The sequence below is a fragment of the Balaenoptera physalus genome (assembly GCF_965194825.1).
Source record: "Balaenoptera physalus genome assembly, chromosome: 1".
NCBI lineage: Eukaryota > Metazoa > Chordata > Mammalia > Artiodactyla > Balaenopteridae > Balaenoptera > Balaenoptera physalus.
The window spans coordinates 112,734,195-112,757,643 of record NC_138882.1 but is presented as its reverse complement, the minus strand read 5'-3'; the positions used below and the strand labels follow the sequence as shown (position 1 = coordinate 112,757,643).

General features: G+C 42.5%; 1 protein-coding gene across 2 annotated transcripts in view; it reads right to left on the bottom strand.

The window, feature by feature from the left end:
- ALG14 (ALG14 UDP-N-acetylglucosaminyltransferase subunit) overlaps positions 1-23,449 on the bottom strand; it is a 103,175-nt gene that overhangs the window by 5,674 nt on the left and 74,052 nt on the right. Inside the window, exon 4 of one of the 2 annotated variants that reach the window (XM_082409581.1) lies at positions 15,992-16,154. The exons of the other annotated variant lie outside the window; for it this stretch is intronic. Within the exon in view, the coding sequence (XP_082265707.1) occupies positions 15,992-16,154 (163 nt within the window). The remainder of the gene's footprint in view (positions 1-15,991; positions 16,155-23,449) is intronic. 2 annotated transcript variants of the gene reach the window in all.

Here is a 23,449-nt window from a genome sequence, read left to right as displayed (position 1 = left end):
TTTTTTTTTTTTTCAAGATTCCATACATATGTGTTAGCATACGGTATTTGTTTTCCTCTTTCTGACTTACTTCACTCTGTATGACAGACTCTAGGTACATCTACCTCACTACAAATAACTCAATTTCGTTTCCCTTTATGGCTGAGTAATGTTCCATTGTATATATGTGCCACATCTTCTTTATCCATTCATCTGTCAATGGACACCTAGGTTGCTTCCATGTCCTGGCTATTGTAAATAGTGCTGCAATGAACATTGTGGTGCATGACTATTTTTGAATTATGGTTTTCTCAGGGTATATGCCCAGTAGTGGGGTTGCTGGGTCATATGGTAGTTCTATTTTTAGTTTTTTAAGGAACCTCCATACTGTTCTCCATAGTGGCTGTACCAATTTACATTCCCACCAACAGTGCGAGAGGCTTCCCTTTTCTCCAGCATTTATTGCTTGTAGATTTTTTGATGATGGTCATTCTCACCAGTGTGAGGTGATACATCATTGTAGTTTTGATTTGCATTTCTCTAATGATTAGTGATGTTGAGCATCCTTTCATGTGTTCATTGGCAATCTGTATATCTTCTTTGAAGAAATGTCTATTTAGATCTTCTGCCCATTTTTGGATTGGGTTGTTTGTTTTTTTGATATTGAGCTGCGTGAGCTGCTTGTATATTTTGGAGATTAATCCTTTGTCAGTTGCTTTGTTTGCAAATATTTTCCCCCATTCTAAGGGTTGTCTTTTCTTCTTGTTTATGTTTTCCTTTGCTGTGCAAAAGCTTTTAAGTTTCATTAGGTCCTACTTGTTTATTTTTGCTTTTATTTCCATTTCTCTAGGAGATGAGTCAAAAAGGATCTTGCTGTGATTTATGACAAAGAGTGTTCTTCCTATGTTTTCCTCTAAGAGTTTTATAGTGTCTGGCCTTACATTTAGGTCTTTAATCCATTTTGAGTTTATTTTTGTGTATGGTGTTAGGGAGTGTTCTAATTTCATTCTTTTACATGTAGCTGTCCAGTTTTTCCAGCACCACTTATTGAAGAGGCTATCTTGTCTCCAGTGTATATTTTTGCCTCCTTTATCAAATATAAGGTGACCATATGTGCGTGAGTTTATCTCTGGGCTTTCTATCCTGTTCCATTAATCTATATTTCTGTTTTTGTGCCAGTACCATACTGTCTTGATTACTGTAGTACAATCTGAAGTCAGGAAGTGTGATTCCTCCAGCCCCGTTTTTCTTTCTCAAGATTGCTTTGGCCATTTGGGGTCTTTTGTGTTTCCATACAAACTGTGAAATTTTTTGTTCTAGTTCTGTAAAAAATGCCATTGGTAGTTTGATAGGGATTGCACTGAACTTGTAGATTGCTTTGGGTAGTATAGTCATTTACGCAATGTTGATTCTTCCAATTCAAGAACATGGTATATCTCTCCATCTGTTTGTATCATCTTTAATTTCTTTCATCAGTGTCTTATAGTTTTCTGCATATAGGTCTTTTGTCTCCCTAGGTAGGTTTATTCCTAGGTATTTTATTCTTTTTGTTGCAGTGGTCAATGAGAGTGCTTCCTTAATTTGTCTTTCAGATTCTTCATCAAAAATGTATAGGAATGCAAGAGATTTCTGTGCATTAGTTTTGTATCCTGCTACTCTACCAAATTCATTGATTAGCTCTAGTAGTCTTCTGGTAGCATCTTTAGGATTCTCTGTGTATAGTATCATGTCATCTGCAGACAGTGACAGTTTTACTTCTTCTTTTCTGATTTGGATTCCTTTTATTTCTTTTACTTCTCTGACTGCTGTGGATAAAACTTCCAAAACTATGTTGGATAACAGCAGTGAGAGTGGGCAACCTTGTCTTGTTCCTGATCTTAGATAAAATGGTTTCAGTTTTTCACCATTGAGAATGATGTTGGCTGTGGGTTTGCCATATATAGCCTTTATTATGTTGGGGTAAGTTCCCTCTATGACTACTTTCTGGAGAGTTTTTATCATAAATGGGTGTTGAATTTTATTGAAAGCTCTTTCTGCATCTATTGAGATGATTATATGGTTTTTATCCTTCAATTTGTTAATATGTTGTATCACATTGATTGATTTGCATATATTGAAGAATCCTTGCATTCCTGGGATAAACCCCACTTGATCATGGTGTATGCTCCTTTTAATGTGCTGTTGGATTCTGTTTGCTAGTATTTTGTTGAGGAATTTTGCATCTATGTTCATCAGTGATATTGGCCTGTAGTTTTCTTTTTTTGTGACATCTTTTCTGGTTTTGGTATCAGGGAGATGGTGGTCTCATAGAATGAGTTTGGGAGTATTCCTCCCTCTGCTATATTTTTGAAGAGTTTGAGAAGGATAGGTGTTAGCGCTTCTCTAAATGTTTCACAGAATTCACCTGTGAAGCCATCTGGTCCTGGACTTTTGTTTGTTGGAAGATTGTTAATCACAGTTTCAATTTCAGTGCTTGTGATTGGTCTCTTTATATTTTCTATTTCTCCCTGGTTCAGGCTTGGAAAGTTGTGCTTTTCTAAGGATTTGTCCGTTTCTTCCAGGGTGTCCATTTTATTGGCATATAGTGGCTTGTAGTACTCCCTCATGATTTGTTGTATTTCTGCAGGGTCAGTTGTTACTTCTCCTTTTTCATTTCTAATTCTGTTGATTTGAGTCTTCTCCCTTTTTTCTTGATGACTCTGGCTAGTGGTGTATCAATTTTGTTTATCTTCTCAAAGAACCAGGTTTTAGTTTTATTGATCTTTGCTATTCCTTCATTTCTTTTTCTTTTATTTCTGATCTGATCTTTATGATTTCTTTCCTTCTGCTAACTTTGGCGTTTTTTTGTTCTTCTTTCTCTAACTTTTTTAGGTGTAAGGCTAGGTTGTTTGAGATTTTTCTTGTTTCTTGAGGTAGGACTCTATTGCTATAAACTTGCCTCTTAAAACTGCTTTTGCTGCATCCCATAGGTTTTGGGTTGTTGTGTTTTCACTGTCATTTGTTTCTAGGTATTTTTTTATTTCCTCTTTGATTTCTTCAGTGATCTCTTGGTTATTTAGTAGCATACTGTTTAGCCTCCATGTGTTTGTATTTTTTACAGTTTTTTTTCCTGTAATTGATATCTAGTCTCATAGTGTTGTGGTCGGAAAAGATACTTGATATGATTTAAATGTTCTTAAATCTACCAAGGCTTGATTGTGATCTATCCTGGAGAATGTTTCATGAGCACTTGAGAAGAAAGTGTATTCTGTTGTTTTTGGATAGAATGTCCTATAAATATCAATTAAGTATATCTTGTTTAATGTGTCATTTAAAGCTTGTGTTCCTTATTTATTTTCATTTTGGATGATCTGTCCATTGGTGAAAGTGGGGTGTTAAAGTCCCGTACTATGATTGTGTTACTGTTGATTTCCCCTTTTATGGCTGTTAGCATTTGCCTTATGTATTGAGGTGCTCCTATGTTGGGTGCATAAATATTTACAATTGTTATATCTTCTTCTTGGATTGATCCTTTGATCATTATGTAGTGTCCTTGTCTCTTGTAACATTCTTTATTTTAAAGTCTATTTTATCTGATACGAGTATTGCTACTCCAGCTTTCTTTTGATTTCCATTTGCATGGAATATCCTTTTCCATCCCCTCACTTTCAGTCTGTATGTGTCCCTAGGTCTGAAGTAGGTCTCTTGTAGACAGCATATATATGGGTCTTGTTTTTGTATCCTTTCAGTGAGCCTGTGTCTTTTCGTTGGAGCATTTAATCCATTCACGTTTAAGGTAATTATCGATATGTATGTTCCTATGACCATTTTCTTAATTGTTTTGCGTTTGTTTTTGTAGGTCCTTTTCTTCTCTTATGTTTCCCACTTAGAGAAGTTCCTTCAGCCTTTGTTATAGAGCTGTTGTGGTGGTGCTGAATTCTCTTAGCTTTTGCTTGTCTGTAAAGCTTTTCATTTCTCCATCAAATCTGAATGAGATCCTTGCCGGGTAGAGGAATCTTGTTTGTAGGTTCTTCCCTTTCATCACTTTAAATATGTCATGCCACTCCCTTCTGGCTTGTAGAGTTTCTGCTGAGAAATCAGCTGTTAACCTTATGGGAGTTCCCTTGTATGTTATTTGTCACTTTTCTCTTGCTGTTTCAATAATTTTTCTTTGTCTTTAATTTTTGCCAATTTGATTACTGTGTGTCTCCGCATGTTTCTCCTTGGGTGTATCCTGTATGGTACTCTCTGTGCTTCCTGGACTTGGGTGGCTATTTCCTTTCCTATGTTAGGGAAGTTTTCGACTATAATCTCTTCAAATATTTTCTCGGGTCCTTTCTCTCTCTCTTCTCCTTCTGGGACCCCTATAATGCGAATGTTGGTGTGTTTAATGTTGTCTCAGAGGTCTCTGAGACTGTCCTCAATTCTTTTCATTCCTTTTTCTTTATTCTGCTCTGCAGTAGTTATTTACATTGTTTTCTCTTCCAAGTCACTTACCCGTTCTTCTGTTTCAGTTATTCTGCTATTGATTCCTTCTAGAGAATTTTAAATTTCATTTATTGTGTTGCTCATCATTGTTTGTTTACTCTTTAGTTCTTCTAGGTCCTCGTTAAACATTTCTTGTATTTTCTCCATTCTGTTTCCAAGATTTTGGATATCTTTACTATCATTCCTCTGAATTGTTTTTCAGGTAGACTGTCTACTTCCTCTTCATTTGTTTGGTCTGGTGGGTTTTTACCTTGCTCCTTCATCTACTACATATTTCTCTGTCTTCCCATTTTGCCTAACTTACTGTGTTTGGGGTCTCCTTTTCGCAGGCTGCAGGTCTGTAGTTCCCATTGTTTTTGGTGTCTGCCCCAAGTGGGTATGGTTGGTTCAGTGGCTTGTGTAGGCTTCCGGGTGGAGGGGACTGGTGCCTGTGTTCTGGTGCATGGGGCTAGATCTTGTCTTTCTGGTGGGCAGGGCTGCGTCCAGTGGTGTGTTTTGGGGTGTCTGTGACCTTAGTATGATTTTAGGCAGCCTCTCTGCTAATGGGTGGGGTTGTGTTCCTGTCTTGCTAGTTGTTTGGCATGGGGTGTCCAGCACTGGAGCTTGCTTGTTGTTGAGTGCAGCTGGGTCTGAGCATTGAGACAGAGATCTCTAGGAGGGCTCTCGCCGATTGATATTACATGGGGCCAGGAAGTCTCTGGTGGTCTAATGTCCTGAACTCAGCTCTCCCACCTCAGAGGCTCAGGCCTGACAACAGGCTGGAGCACCAAGACCCTCTCAGCCACAGGGCTCAGAAGAAAAGGGAGAAGAAAAGAAAGAAAAAAAAAATTTTTAATAAAATAATTAAAATAAAAAGATAAAAAAATTATTAAAATGAAAAAGGTAAAAAACATTTAAAAAAAAAGAAGAGAGAAACCAAACCCATAAACAAATCCACCAATGATAACAAGCACTAAAAACTATACTAAGATAAACATAAAAGTCAGAAACAAGTCAGTTGCAGACAGCAAACCCCAAGTCTATAGTTGCTCCCAAAGTCCACCGCCTCAATTTTGGGTTGCTTCATTGTCTATTCAGGTATTCCACAGATGCAGGGTACCTCAAGTTGATTGTGGGGATTTAATCCACTGCTCCTGAGGCTGCACGGACAGATTCTCCTTTCTCTTCTTTGTTCGCACAGCTCCTGGGGTTCAGCTTTGGTTTTGGCCCCACCTCTGCATGTAGGTTGCCCTCAGGCTTCTGTTCCCATCCAAACAGGACGGGGTTAAAGGAGCGGCTGATTAGGGTGCTCTGGCTCACTCACGCCGGGGGGAGGGAGGGGTATGGTAGTTATAACTGGAATGCGGGGCAAGCCTGCGGCAGCAGAGGTCAGCATGACGTTGCAACAGCCTGAGGCGTGCCGTGTGTCCTCCCGGGGAAGTTGTCCCTGAATCATGGGACCCTGGCAGAGGCAGGCTGCACAGGCTCCTGGCAGGGGTGGGGGGCAGGGGGTTGTGGATAGTGACCTGTGCTTGCACACAGGATTCTTGGTGGCTGCAGCAGCAGCATTAGCATCTCATGCCCATCTCTGGTGTCTGTGCTGAGAGCCGCGGCTCGCACCCATCTTTGGAGCTTGTTTAGGAGGTGCTCTGAATCCCCTCTCCTCGCGCGGCCTGAAACACTGGTCTCTTGCCTCTTAGGCAGGTCCAGACTTTTTCCCGGACTCCCTCCTGGCTAGCTGTAGCGCACTAACCCCCTTCAGGCTGTGTTCACGCCACCAACCCCAGTCCTCTCCCTGGGATCTGACCTCCGAAGCCCGAGCCTCAGCTCCTAGTCCCCGCCTGCCCCGGCAGGTGAGCAGACAAGCCTCTCGGGCTGCTGAGTGTTGATCAGCACCGATCCTCTGTACGGGAATCTCTCCGCTTTGCCCTCCGCACCCCTGTTGATGAGCTCTCCTCCGTGGCTCTGAAGCTTCTCCCCCCCTCCAACACCCCCCGTCTCCACCAGTGAAGGGGCTTCCTAGTGTGTGGAAACCTTTTCTCCTTCACAGCTCCCTCTCAGAGGCGCAGGTCCCGTCCCTATTCTTTTGTCTCTATTTTTTCTTTTTTCTTTTGCCCTACCCAGGTACGTGGGGATTTTCTTGCCTTTTGGGAAGTCTGAGGTCTTCTGCCAGCGTTCACTAGGTGTTCTGTGGGATTTGTTCCACATTTAGATGTATTTCTGATGTATTTATGGGGAGGAAGGTGATCTCCTCATCTTATTCCTCTGCTATTTTGAAGGTCCCCCCTCTTCTTTTTAAAAATTTTATTTATTTACTTATTTTGGCTGTGTTGGGTCTTCGTTGCTGCGTGCGGGCTTTCTCTAGTTGCGGCGAGCAGGGGCTATGCTTCGTTGTGGTGCGCGGGCTTCTCATTGCAGTAGCTTCTCTTGTTGCAGAGCACAGGCTCTAGGCGTGCGAGCTTCAGTCATTGTGGTACACGGGCTCAGTAGCTGTGGCTCGTGGGCTCTAGAGCACAGGCTCAGTAGTTGTGGCACACGGGCTTAGCTGCTCTGCAGCATGTGGGATCTTCCTGGACCAGGGCTCGAACCCATGCCCCCTGCTTTGGCAGGCGGATTCTTGACCACTGTGCCACCAGGGAAGCCCAAAAATGCATCCTTCTTATTTTAGAAAATAAGAAAACCACAAAGTCACTTGCCTTAGCCGACAGAGACAAAATCTTCAGATTTGGGTAAGAGAAGCGTAATGGAAACCCCAGAGATGCCTACTTCCGTGAATCACTGAGCTAAAATACGGGGAGGGGAAGATGAGCATGAGGGAGGGAAAGCTCAGATAGGAGCTGGGTGAGCTAAGCAGGGCTGGGGAAAGGCTTACAGAATGGAACGAATGATCTATACGTGAACATAAAGACTGCGGGAACGAACTGGTGGTGAGGGAGGAACTGATTATATAGAAAAAAAGTGAGTTCTTTCAACACCAGGAGAAAAGAGTAAGAATTCAGAGTATTTAGTTTGAGATTGGTTTGGGAAAAATTGTACCTTCTGAGAACATGACAAAGGATAAAAACGGTGGCACAGGAAGTTTGCCCTCAACAGATTTTTCTTTCAATATTTATAACTTTCCAGCTCAATGTGAAAAGTGAGGAAAAGCAAAAAGAAGATAATGATCCTTCTAATTTCATCAATCTGTTAACATTTTGGTGTATTATCTTCATATACACATTTATATTTCACTATAAAATATGTTCATGTATGCATATATATAATCTGAGAGCTTATATATAAATATTGTAGTTTTTTTTTTGAAGTTTTGTTTAGTTATATTTTTGTGTGTTGTGGAAAATTTTTTTAATTCATGATTTTTAATGACTGCATATATTTAATCCTATGGATATCTCATAATTCATCTAACTATTCCTTCATTGTTGGAAATCCAGGCTGACTCCTTCTTTTTGCTATTCTAAATCATGCTGTTATGAACATTTTTGTATATAAATCTGTGACCCCTAAGGTTTTACTTTTGCATTGAACTATGTTCCAGAGTTCTTGCTGAGTGAGAAGTTAGAAGAAACAGCTTCAAGGACTTAAGGAAGTTGTAGAAAGTTTAATAAAACAACTGTCCTGAATTGGGGATGGGCCATGTGGCCTTTTGTTTTTTTTTTGTTCCTGTCTGGAAACTGAGTGACTTCCCACTGTATGAGTTGTGACAGCAGGCAGAGCCCATCTCACAAGTGAGATACTCCTTTCTGTGTTCCCTCTGCAGCTAGTGGATGGGCCGTGACTTCGCCAGATGTTTCTGCCTAGGTGTGATCAGGAGCTGGTGGTGCAGAGAAGCAAGGCCAGAGGAGAATCTGTTCTGGTGGCAAAGGTGCCACTGGCAGAGTCTGGCATCCAGTACCAGTGGGGCCAGCTACACTGTTCACTATCCAGCAGTGGTGGCAGCAGTGTTCCCCCAAACCAGCTCTGAGGCCATGGAATTTTGGCTGTGGTTCTAGCTGCTCAGCTCCCACCTTGTCCCTCCATGTTTACTAATCCTATTTCGTTAGCTTTCTCAGTAACTCTGAGAGCTCTCAATAATCTTTCCCTAAATTCTTTTTCTGTTTCAGTCAGCCAGAGTGGATTTTTATGGTTCGTTACCAAGAACCTGACTGGTATGGAAAACAACAAAGGCTTTGAGAGCAGCAGATGCAGAGTTAGAGAAGGAACAGGTCACGTCAGAACCGTCGCAGGATTTCCTCAAGCAGGGCTCAGAGAGCTGCACGGTGAGCACAGGAAGAGGCAGAGTGAAACAAGGATGAGGACCAAGCAGCAGAAAGCACCCAGGGTGAGTGTTTTGGCGTAGGGAAAGGATACTCGAAAGTCCTCATCCAAGAGAGGAGGAGGGCAAGAGCAGTGGGATAAAAGCCGTAGAAAACTGGATAGAGAAGCATCTGTGAGTAATCAAGAGAGTGAGGAAGAAAACGCAGTTGGAGGGCAGGTGGTCTATAACATGTAGAGGATATCGTCAGAGGACCGGAAGGCTGGGGGTGTAGCCTGAGGAAAGGCAGCACTGAATGTCAGCGCTCAGAGGAGGTGGACAGCAGGAAGGAACAGGACGCAGAGCAGATGGGATGACGTGTTCGCTTGGCTCACATTACGGTACACTGTATTTCTTCTTTTTTATGTGTATTTAATCGTCTGAGTAGTAACAGTTCAACAGGAACATCTAAATATCAAGACCAACATGAAATAACCAAATAAAGCCCTAAACACTGGAATCACCAACTATTTATGAACTTCAAGGTCTCTTACAATTCTATTGCTAACACACAGAATTTTCAGAGCTGTCATCACTGTGTATATAGCATTTGGAGGTCTGCTTTTCCAAGTATACCACTCCTTCCTTCCATGTCGCTCCACAGGCATCAGCTGCTTCACCGCTTGAACATGTCACGGTCCACCTAGCCCCTTCCTTACTTCTCTTTACCCAGGCATCGCTTTCATCTTCTTTTAAATCATATCAAAAAGGTAAGTTATAAATTGTTTGTATCTAGGCTAATGGCTTATGTTGTAAAGACGCTGAATTTATTGCTGGCTCCTCGAATATCAGTTACTTGCATTTCATTTGATAACAACTGGACCCAATTCTAATGTGTGTACACGTGCGCACGCGCGTAGGCTGCCTCACAACAAACAATGCTCTGGACACCAGCTGGTTGTCCTACAATTTAACTCAATTCTGACACTACCTACCTGGATATAGAATCAGATTCCACAGGTTAATGGCTCAGTCCCAAAGACTGCCCTCCCCCTTCAGATGCCTGTCACAAGCCCTGGCTGCTACCTGTACTTCTGGCTATAAATCAGAGGTTCCCACGACCCACTCCTTGAGATCAATTAATATGCTAGAATGGCTCACAGAACTCAGGAAAGCCCATTTACTCACTAGCTTACTGATTTATTACCAAGGATATTAAAAAATACAAACCAACAGCCAGATAAAGAGATGCATAGGGTAAGGTATGGGGCAAGGGTGTGGAGTTTCCATGCCCTCTCAGAGTGTGCCATTCTCCCTAAGTCTCCACATGTTCGTTCACCAAACTGGAAGCTCTCCCAACACCGTCCTCTTGGGTTTTTACGGTGGCTTCATTACATAGTCATGGTTGATTAAACTATTGGCCATTGGTGACTGAGCCAACCTCCAGACCCTCTCCCCTCCCCAGAGGTAGAGGCTGCAGGTGGGACTGAAGTTCCAACCCTTTAATGACACAGTTGGCTCCACTGGCAACCAGCCCTCATTCCTGGGTCCTTTCCAAAAGTCACCTCATTAACTTAACAGGCACCTTTATTGCTCTCATCACTTAGGAAATTCCAAGGGTTTTAGGAGCTGTGAGTCAGGAACTGTGGATGAAGACCAAATATATACAAAAAATATATTTTGGTCATCTGAATAACCAAATATATATTTTTCTTTTAAATCACATAATCATACAATGTAATCAAATAAAGAACAGTAAACTTTGGCCCTGTAGGATCTTGCCCAATTGATAAGTTCCTTATACCAACACCCCAACACTGATTACTCCCAGTCAGCCAGAATATTCTTGCTCCTGCTGCATTCACATAATCCATCAAGGAGCCGAGCAACATGGTGCTTATGGGCCAGGGCTTTGCAATCACACAGATCTGGGCGGTCTGCTTAACAACAATGTGAGCAGTCCATTCTATGTCTCAGTTTTCTCATTCATGGATTCATTTGTTCAAGAAATAGGTACTGAGCAAAGATAATATGCCAGATACTTTCTGGGTATTAGGGATCTACTAGTGAACAAAGGTCCCTGCCCTCACAAAGTTTACATTCCAGTGGGAAGACAAAAAATAATAGGTATACGTTTATATAATATAAAGCAGGATAAGGGAACAGGGAGATATGGAGGTCAAAGAAGATCTGGGAGGAGGTGACCTGTAAGCCAGTAACTGATGAAGTGGTATGGTATTCTGGGTAAATCAGACAGCAACTAGAGCAAGACGGAGGAGAGAAGATGATGTAGATTTTGTGAACCGACCATAAGTCTGGGCCAGCAAAAAGGGTTTAGGAGGTTGGGGAGGGGTGTGGGCTTGAGACAGATTATAATTTAACAGAGCTGTTAGGTCCAGGTAACACTCTCTCTCAGGGGCTTGAACTTCTTGTGGTGAATAAGGTAAACAGAGACATATATATAAGGGCAAGATGAGACTGGTCCTGATGGTCCTTCAGGGGAGGTGGACAGTACGTTCTAATGTATTCTCCTTCTTGGGAATTAGCAATGGTAAGGTAGAGAATGTCAGGGGTGGGGAATGGTAATCCAACCAGAAACAAATATAAACACAGGGAAGACAGCATATCTACTTTTTAGTATTGCCGTGGAGATCAAATAAGATAACACATGTAAAGCATTTAACATAGTGCTTGGCCCATGGTAAAAATTCAATAAATGGTAGCTATTATTATTATTATTATTATTATTATTATTATTATTATTATTATTATGTATATATGTATTTTAAATTATTTCTTTATTTTTGGCTGCGTTGGGTCTTCGTTGCGGTGCGTGGGCTTCTCATTGCGGTGGCTTCTCTTGTTGCTAGAGCACAGGCTCTAGGCACGCGGGTTTCAGTAGTTTTAGCACGTGGGCTCAGTAGTTGTGGTTCGCAGGCCTAGTTGCTCCGCAGCATGTGGGATCTGCCCAGACCAGGGATCGAACCCATGTCCCTTGCATTGGCAGGCGGATTCTTAACCACTGCGCCACCAGGGAAGTCCCAGCTATTATTATAATCCATCCAAAAGTAAAGTAGAATGCTTGTGGCATTTTTCAAATTCTTAAGAGTACTATGTGGCAGAAGGCTTGTCCCTCACTCTGTCACAGACATGGCACTGACCCGGCATGATCTATCCTACCCCTCAGAGGGTACCTTATAAGACTAACCCAACCATCCATTTTAGCCTCTTTATCTTCAAGTCATATTTTTTGCTCTGCCTGATCCACTCCACGTGACGCTTATGTAAAAAAATGATGGAAGGAGCCTGATTACCAGGAGCGGTGTTTTCTCTTTTTCCACACATGGTGAATGACTGAAGGATTCTTGAGCTCCCCTGCTCTGGATCTGGGGAACCACTGTAGTGTCCTTCTCAGCCAAATGGCCATGAAAGTCTGTGGCCATAATCCGGTAAACAAACCTGATGACCTGGTGAGTAAGCCTGATCTTGTTCATTTCAAAACAAGGGTCGGCTATTTTGCCCTTGTATGGGGAAACTAGACTTCCCAACCTTCTGCGACCATCCTGATTTGTTGGGTTTGGGCTGAGTTACAGGGGTGGAAGTTACATAGGTGGGAGACATACAGACAGCAGTGTGTCCAGTGTCCCCTCCACCAACTCTGGGATGCCCACCTGTAGTCTGAATGCATGTTAGCAAGATCCTACAAGACCCAGGGCTCCACACGGTTTGGCCACTCCATGTATGTTTATGGCTCCTCCAACTGTAAGTGCAGAGTAGGCAAAAGAGCTCAGAGGTTGTCGGTGCCCACACTGGGGTGACATTTTATTTCCTGGACCTGATGATCCATCATAAAAGATATATAGATAAAATTAAAACTTAAAAATTTTTTTTTTCTCTGAATGGTTAAGCTGTACCTACTTTGCATCATCGTTAAAGATCAACGTCAGGCCAGCCAAACATTGTTTTCCTAACCTTCCTGGCTGATTCTACTTTCAGTTGAGGAAACTGAATCTTTTAGTTTTCCTGTTCTCTGGGCCAAATGGTCAAGGTGACGACTTCCTGACTTCTTGGTCTTTTTGTGTTTTCATTGTATTTTCAACACTCTGAAATGTTTTCACGGAGGTCTTTGAATCCTAGTAATCCAGTATTTTTTCCTTTTGTTTTCCCCACACCGTATACTCAGCAGCTCTCGCAGAAGCCCTGATTGCTAACGCTAGATGCAGTCTCAGGAGTCACTTAGTTCAATCCTTGCCCTTTAGCTTGAGAAGGAAGGGAGAGACCTTGACATCCACAGGGCACGTACTACTTGCCAGGCCCAGAGCGTAAGTGTGGCATTCTGCGTAATTAGCCTTCTTAAACCTTACCACGGCCCTTTGAGATGGATGTCTTTATCCTCATTTTTTAGACAAGGAGACTCAAGACCAGAGCAATCAAGTGACGTATGAACGATCACACAGCTGAGACTCAAACCAGCTTTAGAAAACAAGCCTGGGGCTCTCCTGTCCCCCACCCTGGTCCTGCACCCGCCAGTCAGGACAAGCATTAGTTGGAAGTGGGCTGAAGGCAAGGTAGGCTCCAGGGCAGATGTGACACAGGGAGTTTAACTGAAGGCAAAATTCTGGCAATTGTTATTAATATTTTATAGCTTTAATAAAGAAATTAGTGGCAGACTATAACATGCCATTGGACTAAGATGGATTATGAAAGCTTTTCAGCAGATAAAATGGGGGCAAATGGTTAACATTTTCAAAAGAAAAGGGAGTATCCTTTCTAAACAGGAAGAACTGGCTTGAATTAAAAGCAGTTATGTAACTCCTGACTTCTGTCAAGGCCCTCTCTTAGGCAGATAAGTGATATTTTATTCATGATCCTTCCCTAATTTTTACATCCCTAATTTTTACATTTTTTACATCTACATATGAATAAAATTGCTATCTTGCTGAACTGAAAACTAGTCAGCAGTTTTCCTTAGATAATTTCTTTATGTATAGATTATGTCTGCAGTATTAAAAAAGGCTTACAAATTTTTTTATAGAGGAGTATCTAATTTCTTAATTCTAAATCAAAAGGATACATAAAAACACTTGTTTGTGAGTTTCTGGTTGTGTGTGTAGAAAAGAGAGGTAGACATAGATGCTGAAAGACAGACAATGAAATGGAGGCAAGAAGATAGAATTCAACAGAGTGAGATGTATTAAGGAGCTGGACCTCGCTGTGGTTAAAGAAAATGGTACTCTGGAGCCGAGCTTGGATTCCACACCTAGAATGAACGGGCAGGGCTCTCCATAGAACATGTGCTTCACTCTGTGCATTAAGGCATTCAAAAGGTGTTTCCCTTTCATCGTCCACCATGCATTTATCAAGATCTTAGCATCGGTGCACCTGACTCCATTGGTAACTTGCAGAAGTAGAATGACACTGCTTGTCAAAATCAGGGTGTCTCCTGGAGGTTTTTATTGCCTTCAGGCTTAGCTGAGTTTTGCTAGGTGTGTTTGGCTGTACTAACGACTCTCTCTTACTATACTCTTAGAAGACAGGAGCATTGATAGGAACTGAGAGAAGTGGTAGGTCTGTCCCAGTTCTATTCAGAGAGGACCCCTTTAAACCAGCAAGTAGAGAAGTGACTCCATGTTAGTATTTTGCAGGCCTTCAAGTCCCATTCACCCAGGGATACTTGTCAAAAATGCAGATTCTTGGGGGAGGGAGGGGGATGGACTGGGAATCTGGGATCGGTAGTTGCAAACTATTACATTTAGAATGGATAAACAACAAGGTCCTGCTGTATAGCATAGGGAACGATATCCAATCTCCTGGGATAAACCATAATGGAAAAGAATATTTAAAAAAGGAAGGTATATATGTGTAAAACTAAGTCACTTTGTTGTAGCGCAGAGATGGGCACAACACTATGAATCAACTATACTTCAATTAAAAAATAAATAAGTAAATAAATAAATAAAAATGCAGATTCTTTCCAAATCAGAATCTCTGGGTCTGGGGCCCAGGAATACGCATTTTAAACAAACTGCCAGGTGTTTCTGGTACAAAATTAGCACTTGGAAACCTCTGCCCACCACTACAGGAAGGGGGCTGGCACTCTTCATAAGTGGCGCCTCGTCTACACTCCTGCAAAGGGGTCTGTGTGTGCTGAGGGAGAGAGCAGTGGCGGAGGAAACGTGGGGACTGGTAAGCCTTCAAAGGCCATTCTCTCTCTCATCTCATCCTGCTCAAAACCACTTTGGGGACAAGCAGCCCAGCTGACCTCATCTGGAAGAGCTTTCCAGTGAGCCTGAGGTTCCTAATAGCAGTGAGAACTGCCAGGAATTGAGGAGCTCCGCCAGGACGCCCCTCCTTCCCTCTGTTGTCTAGATTTAGAGATCACCTCTTAGAGAGCCAGCATCCCTGGCGGGAGTCCTATCTTACAGACTAGAAGTTCGCGCCTTAATTATCTGTTAATTCTTTAAAAAGGATTAGTTGACAACATTGCGAGAATAAGGACAGGTTACAGGGAAGGAAGGCACCTGAGGGAGGGCAGAAAGGGACATTAGTAGGGAGGTGGCAAGGCGGCATATCCTCTGCCACTCAAAGTCACCCTAGCTGTCAAGGTGCCCCATCCCACTGGTGCTGAAGGAGCACCTCTGCAGACGTGCAGAATGGTTTGCTCACGCTTCTCTGCATCACAGTCTGGGTCTTTGGGGAGGGGAGGGCTGGACAAGCAGGGCCTCGGTGGTGGGGCTCAGTCTGTCAGTAGCACCAGAGTGAGTCCTCTACCAGAGTCATCTTAAGGGCAGGGCAACAGGTTTTAATCCAGCAGGTGATCTGGGAAAATCACCTGATTTGACCAAAAGCCAAATTTTGTTAAGAAGAGATTCTTAACCACTATGGAGAGAATACCAAACCTGCAGGTTTTCTCATTCAAATGTGGAGCCCCCCCACCCTGTTTCTTGAAACAAGTTTCTGTCTTATGGTAAACAAGATGGGGTATCTGAGTCATTGACAGTCCAGAGTAAGGGCAGTGATGAGAGGATGGACCCTGGAGCCAGACCACTGGGGAGTGAATCCTGGCTCCACTGCTTCCTACCTGTGTGACCTTGGGCCAGTTATTTCACCTCTCTGTGCCTCAGTTTCCTCATCTGTAAAATGAGGATTCAAGTAGTGCTTTCCACATAGCATTATAGTGAGGATTAAGTGAAACAGAGTTTGCCAAGCACTTAGAACTCAGCAAGTCCCTTATGCATATTTGCTGCTATTATTTTTCTTAGTCTCTCTGCCTAAGGCTGCTTCACAACAAAGACCAAAAGAGGGGTCTTAGAGTTGAAGGGGAACAGAAACCTTGTGTCATCTGTATGGCTGATGTTCTTTCAAGATCAACAGTGGCTCTTTTGACTGAACTGCAGTCTTCTCTCCTCCCACAATTCCTGCCGAGGGCACTGCTGGGCCACAGTCCAAGCATCTTCTGTTGGGGCAGCAGGTTCTCAGGTCCTCTTTTAAGAGCCTTTTAAGGGAAAAGGAGGTGGGATGGCAGATGAATCAACCTCCTATTTTGTACAGTTCAGCTAACAGGGCAAATAATGTACACCAAATTATTACTGGTAGGGCTTCCCAGGACAAGACTGAAAATAAAATTCTGTTAGAGGGACAGTCCATTCAGGGTATAAAATGGAATTATCTTCACCAAGATTAAATCACACTTCCTGACTGTGACAGAGCGTTTCCAGGGAGAGTAAGCGCCATGCAGCCCTTAATGCCACTCGTTCATTGTTGCTCAGGACTCCTACCCCCACTGGCTGTCTAACCCCATTCAGCCTCCCCCGCCCGGCCCACTGCGGTTTGAGTCTTTGAAACAGAGAGCTGGGTGTGGAAACAAGACTAGGCTCCCTCTGGTCCGGGGAAATGTTGGCCATGGGAATTCTGGAGGGGAACTGGACAGGCACTCACACATGCTATAGATGCTAACTTTAAATTTGATGTTAATTATAATCAAGGATGTTTAAAATCCATGTTGTAATTCTAATAACTACCACTAACCCATCATTCTGGGTGGTCTCATCTGTATGACCCTGTTAGGAAATTTATTCATGAATTCAATAGTTATGTCCCGGGACTTCCCTGGTGGCGCAGCGGTTGGGAATCCGCCTGCCAGTGCAGGAGACACAGGTTCGAGCCTGGTCCGGGAAGATCCCACATGCCACGGAGCAACTAAGCCCGTGCGCCACAACTACTGAGCCTGCGCTCTAGAGCCCATGAGCCACAACTACTGAAGTCCGCACGCCTAGAGCCCATGCTCCACAAGAGAAGCCACTGCAATGAGAAGCCCGCAAACCGCAATAAGTAAGTGTAAATAAATAAATAAATAAGCTCACAACTCAGCCAATGAAAAGCCACTATTCTTCGAACTCTTCCGATGGACTCTTTGTTTACTATCGCCCTTCCAGCTTCCTTTTCCCTTCTTTAAAAGAGTTCCCCTCTCCTTGTGGCCTGGCAGCAGGGATCTGCGCATAATTGACCATGGTTGCAGACCCTCAGACTGCAATTCTTTACTGATCCCAAGTAAACTCATTTTTGCTGGAGAAGTAACTGGCAGTCTATCTATTTATGGTCAACAGGTATTATAATGATGCTTGGCATTTTTCTCAGCACTTGGGCCTGGGAAGCTGAGTAAGCCATCAGGGAGCCCACAATCTGGCACTGTGGCACTGCATTCAGCCCCTGTCAAGCACTTTGCACAAAACGGGCACACAACAAAAGTCTTAGGGGAGCTGGCAGAAATTGCTGATTCACTGCTGGGTCTCTCTAGTTTTGGTCAGTTTAACATAACAAAATACCTCAGAAAAAACAATGGTTTTAAACACTGCCTCTACAAATATTGAACAAAACCCTTTTATAGTATGTCATTAGTTAAAAATTCCTCACTCCAATACTGAGTCTTTAAAAACTAGGAAATGGCGGGAAAAGCTTTAGTCTTTAAACAGAGAAAATAGTTTTCCATTGTTTTATGTAATCACTTACAAAACTAAAATATATGTTCACCATGGATATGCCCAATACTGCTCTGTTAAGAGGGGCACAGAGTGCTATGTCCAATTAATACAATCTATGGATATAAAAGGGTGAGAGAAGAACATCATGGACTGTTCTAAAGCCATAAAGTCGTTCTCCTTTCCTTCCCCTGCCACCTTGCAAAAGTATTCACTGATCTTTTCTTGTTTACTGTTTTCAGATCCTTGTTTTAAAACTGAAAAGTTCTATAACATCCTATAAAAACAGACTACAAGGAGAGAGCCTGTCCCAGGGATTGAATTCTCTCCATCCCACACAATAAAAGAATGCAATGAAAAAAACCCAAAGAAAATATAGTTTACAATACAAAAAACATCTAGCTTAGTATCCACCTAAGTACTTTTGTTAGACCTGTTCTTTGGAAAAACTGAAATAAGGCTTCATGTGCCTTATTATGTGAATGGTTGACATAATTATGCACGAGGCAGGAGAATCTGCAACATCATGGCATTCTTGACAGTGGCCCCCCAAAGCCCCCAACACATTGGCTTATTTCTTTTTCTGCCTTCCTTTTTCCTCCTCTCTCTTTCCCATTAGTGGAAGGCAAATCTCTGTTATGCCATACCCTGCAGCTTTAACCTGCCAGAGGGCTCCTTCTCTGCTCTCTCCTGGGGGACTGGTCCAGCCCCTCTTACTGGCCAAGTTCATCTCTCTTTTGGCTCTGACTCTCTCAGGCTGGATTCCCATTGTTAACCCTCTAATCCTGCTGGGGAAGGGCCTCTGGCAGCACTGCCATTTAAATTCTTATTATTTTAACTTTAGAAAACAGCCCTCTTACCAGATACATTTCTCTCCTTCCCCCTTCTCACCCAAACCCTGCCAATTCTACTCCTAAAGCCTCTTAAATCTGGGCGTGGCTGTTGATCTCCACTACTTGGTGTGGGCCAACTCCCCTCTCACCTGGTTCACCTCCTCCCTGCTTTGCATGCCCCGCCCTCTCCTCCGTTTCACTCTCGTAGTGCTGCTACATGGCTTTCTCCTAAAATACAAATCTGACCCCGGTAGCATTTATCATCAGTGGCTTCCTGCTGCCCTCAAAATAAAGTCCAAATACCCTGAATTAAAAGTTCTTCCCTAAAACTCACTATCTGTACTGTTTTCCTTCATCATTGTGGTTTCAAGGCTCACCTGACGTATTTTCTATGGTATTAGAGAAACTCATGAATATCGTTTAAGTTAATATAATAATAATAATAAATGTGAGCAATCAAGACATACATTTCTCATGTAATAATATACCTGTTTGTAGCCATGTATTGTACTTTGGTGACCCTTCAGGAACAACTAGTTTTGTAGTTCTAAAGTAGACTTAATTATCCCAAATGCTTTCTTTGCCCAAATTAATGAGTTGTGTAACACATATGCCAGGGTTAGAAAAGATATGGCCGGTGTGCTTACTGGAAATCAAAAGCTTTAGGACCAGTATTCCTTCCCACTTTTTTTTTTTTTTTTTAAGCAGTAGTGAGGAGGGGAAAAATGACCAAACTGGGGTCCAAAAAGAGAAGATAAGAGGGCAACAAAGACATATCAAGCCACTGAATGACTAATTCTACTTTAGGCTGGTCCTGGTCGAAGAATGACAGCTAACAGGTACTCAAATTCTTTGTGAACAGTCTCTCATTTCATTTTAATCTCCACAGCCACAATAAGAGATGCGTAAGATTATTCATATTTTATAGGTGAGGAGATAGACTGGCAATATTTATTTTGCCTCCTATGGTAATCGCTGGTTAAATATATACCACTTAGAGTTTTAAGGGCAAATACTCAACCTTCCTGTTTCCCTGGAGGGAAGGGAGTTTCCAGGTCCCAGGAAGGAGGAGTGAGGTTTCTGCTCAGTCTTCTCATTCAGCCCTTCCCTGGGGGGAGGGGTGGCCTATCCATCAGTGACGAGGTTAGGAGAACAGCTCAGCCAGGCCCCCTGGGCTTTTTCACTCTCTTCTTTTCAGCTTGTCTGTCTTCAACATCTATCCTCTACACCTGGCTTGTGTGCTAAGTAGAGAGGCGGGCCTGTGGCCCAATTCAGCAGAGACGGAAACCCCTGGTGGCTGCATATATTAGCCACATCCTCCAATCTGGCTTTCATCAGTTGATAAAGCTAATATTTTGATTTCTACTGTCTTATTTCTCAGTTGGTTGGGACCATAAGAGGGGAAGACAGAGGGCTATTAATTGGCTCCCTAAAAGCCAAATTACAGGCACATAATAGGCACTCAATAAATATTTGTTAAATGAATGAATGAATTTGTCCAAGGCCACAAAGCTAATAAACCACAGAGACTTGAATCTATGTCTGACAGAAGAGCCCATGGTTTTCCAAAATTCCCACTTCCGTGCTTCTTGCAGAGTGTTCTATTTCCAGGCTTCAATTCATGCTTCAGCATGGCTGCCAGGAAACTGGAAACAAAGGCTGGTGTAGGCATTAACTACCTCAAAAACACATGTCTGCCTAAGAACTTAGCTGATAATCTGTTTGTCTACAGCAGTGACTAGGAACGAGTTCAGCCTGTCTGCCTGTCGTCCGCTGTACTGACTGAGCCCTCAGGTACATGAAGAGGGACCTGGAGGATGACAGAAGCAGTGCAGGTGGCACCAGCAATGCATGTAACAGATCAGGGAGGAGAAAGGCAGGCAGCCAAGCATGAAGCAGGATGTGCACAAAAGGGGCAGGGCAAGGGCCTGGGGACCAAGGGGAGAATGAGGCCCAGAGGGATTTCGGGGAATGGAGGATGGGAAGGAGGCAGGGGAAGGAAGAATGAACAGAAAAATCCCAGGAGAACAGAAGGCCATAGAGACAGGAAATAAAAGTATGTCCAAACAAAGAGCATAAAGCGGAGGCAAATAAAAGAACAAGAGTAAATCACTAGCTATGAAAACAGCCACAAACTGATTTTCCATTTCATGTCAAGATGATGAAAAGTGAGGGCTGTCCTGTGTGCCAGCAGCCTTCAGGAACTAAGCAATAACACTCAGGTTGAAAATAGTTTGGGGAGCCAGAGGATGACAAGATTCCTCCTGCAGACAAAAGTGAAATTAAAGGAATGACCGCATCTTCTACCCCTTTTCCCCACCGATCCCCCTCCAGTCACAAAAGAGGGAGGAGCTGCTTGGCGGGCAACCACGTATGACCTCAGCGGGGACCCTGTTCTGACTGAGCTAATATGGTTGCTTTTTAAGAGAATCTGGTAGAACTCAGGATTGTGTGTTCACAAACACCATATAAAAAACAGGGTCATCGCTGCCTTCCAAGCAGTTTTTTTCAGTCCGTTTAAAGGCCGGACTTCGTCTTTTTTTCCCCTCACTAGAGCAGAGCACAAAGAATTCTCTGACACACTGCACCCACTGCAGATGAAAGTGCTTAAGTGTGAGTGAAAGCAACAATGTTTAGAGTGACATTTACTAGCTGCAAACAGTGAAATCAGAGAGCTCCAGTTCATGGAGATTAAATGTCAGGCTTTAAAACATTTAGCAGAGTATTCGCTATGGAAGTTTTTAAAATTTAGGATTTGGTTTTACACTGCAAACAGCACTTAAGAGTTTTTAAAGCAAACAACTGAGTCATAAGCTGAATAAGAATATATATTTTGTACTGAAGATGAGACAAGTGTAGGACAGTCACAGAGTTTGGCTCAACACTGCCAGAGGTGCTTGCTGGTCTTCACCTGTTCAGATGAATAAGAGAAAAGTGACAATCCCCACACTTCATGTTTTGGAAAATACAAGTCAAAATCCAGAAAACAGGAGTTTCTAGGCACATAATTTTCCACACTGGGCATGGACTTTACAAGCCCAAGCGTTTTTACATTACTGTTTCAGAATGAATGCTTTTTAATGCACCTATAAAAAGTCAGAGCAGAAAACAGATCCCCTTTTTCTTTTAAGAATATTTTCCATGGATAAATTTATGCATGATAAAATTGGCTATAAGTGCCAAATATAACATCCATTTGAACACGATTAAAAACAATAAAATCTCCAAATCTGACAATATCAGCAGTCCATCCTTCCTTCATTCAAAAGAGCTGGTAAGCACCTTCTCTATTTTGCTTCTTGTGAGGTGCTGGACAGATACAAAGCCAATGGAAATGATTAACATTTCAAGCTTTGTTCTAAACACTTTATAAGCATTATATTATCCCCATTTTACAGATAAGACAACTGGGGCTTCCAGAGGTTAAGGACTTTGCCCAAGACCATAGGATCACCAAGTCATGTAGGATTCAAACTCTAGCCACTGACTCCAAAGCCTGAGCAATTAACTTCTATTCAAGGAACTCTCAGTCTGGCAGAAACCACAGGCACGTGAACAAATAAAGATTAACGCAAGAATATGACACAACAAAGATATGAACAGAAACACAGAGTGAGTAATTCTGTCTCAGGTCTGGGACCCAAGGAGGAGACATTTAAGCTGGGTCTTGATGTATGAGGAGGAGTTTTTCAAGGTGAAAAAGGTAACAGTTACCCTAGGCATAGGGAGCTACACTACCCAAACATGGAGGGCTTGGCATGTCGATGGAATGTTCAGCGTTCACGGTATATTTGAAGGGGGGTGACCATGGAGGCCAGCAAACAAGGATATTATAATAGTCTGGATGAAGATATAAAGGAAGGTTGGAGCAGGGGAAACAGAGGATGCCGTTGTTTGGACAGCAGAAGTGATGGCCTGTGACCCACTAGATGTGCACAGTGAGGGAGATGAATCCACAGTTTCTAGCTTTTTAAGACTACTGTAAAGACTGAGAATAAAGGAAGTAAGACAGATTGAGGAGCGGGGTTAGAGAAGAGGAAGATGGTACCTTGTTTAGTTTTAGAAAAGCTGAGTTACAGATACTTGAGGGATATCTGGGCATCCTCTCTACTACACTCTCTACTTTAATAAACACTGAGAGCCTCTTGTACCAAGTACTAATGAAGTTAAAAGAGAACAAAACTGGGTCTTGCCTTTTCAGAGTTCGTGTACTGTAGAGTCTGGCTCTCAATGGTGGTACTATATTAGGGAACTAACAAGATCATTTCTGGTTGTTACAGTGACTGAGGGGTGCTACTTGCACTTAGTGGACGGGTGCCAGCGATAGAGATATTCTGCAATATTTAGCCTGTTTCATATAACAAAGCACTATCCTGTATCTCACTGGTCATCCATATGGGTGGTAATCCATTTACAATTATCTGAGCTTAGAACCTAATTCTGTTTTACAAAGAAAAACAAAAATTTTTTTGCCTGTTTTATATATACACCGAATTTTTCCGAATAGAACTACCATGGAAACTGAAGGAAGACTGTTGTACTTTGTTTTGTTTGGACTTTTACCAAGAGTGTTCACTACTTAAGAAAATTACATCAGGAGTTGGGGGAGATGAAAAAGTTCTGGAGATGGAAGGTGGTGACAGTTACACAACAATGTGAATGTACTTAATGCCATAGAACTGTACACTTAAAAATGATGAAAATGATATACTTTATGTTACATATTTTAAAATAAAATAACTTATAAATTGAAAAAAATTAAAGAGAAAAAGAAAAAGAATATTACATCATGGGCAGCAAACCTACTCACAGTTTTTGAAAAGTTACCGATGCAATGTGCCTCCACCAGTCTGCACTGTAGCTGTCCTAATCGTGCTACTCCCACATTTCAAATCTATCTACTACACAGTGTCTCCTGGTGTGGTCATACCTGGAGATACTGTAAATCATGTAATTTGATTACAAATTACTTTCTTTTT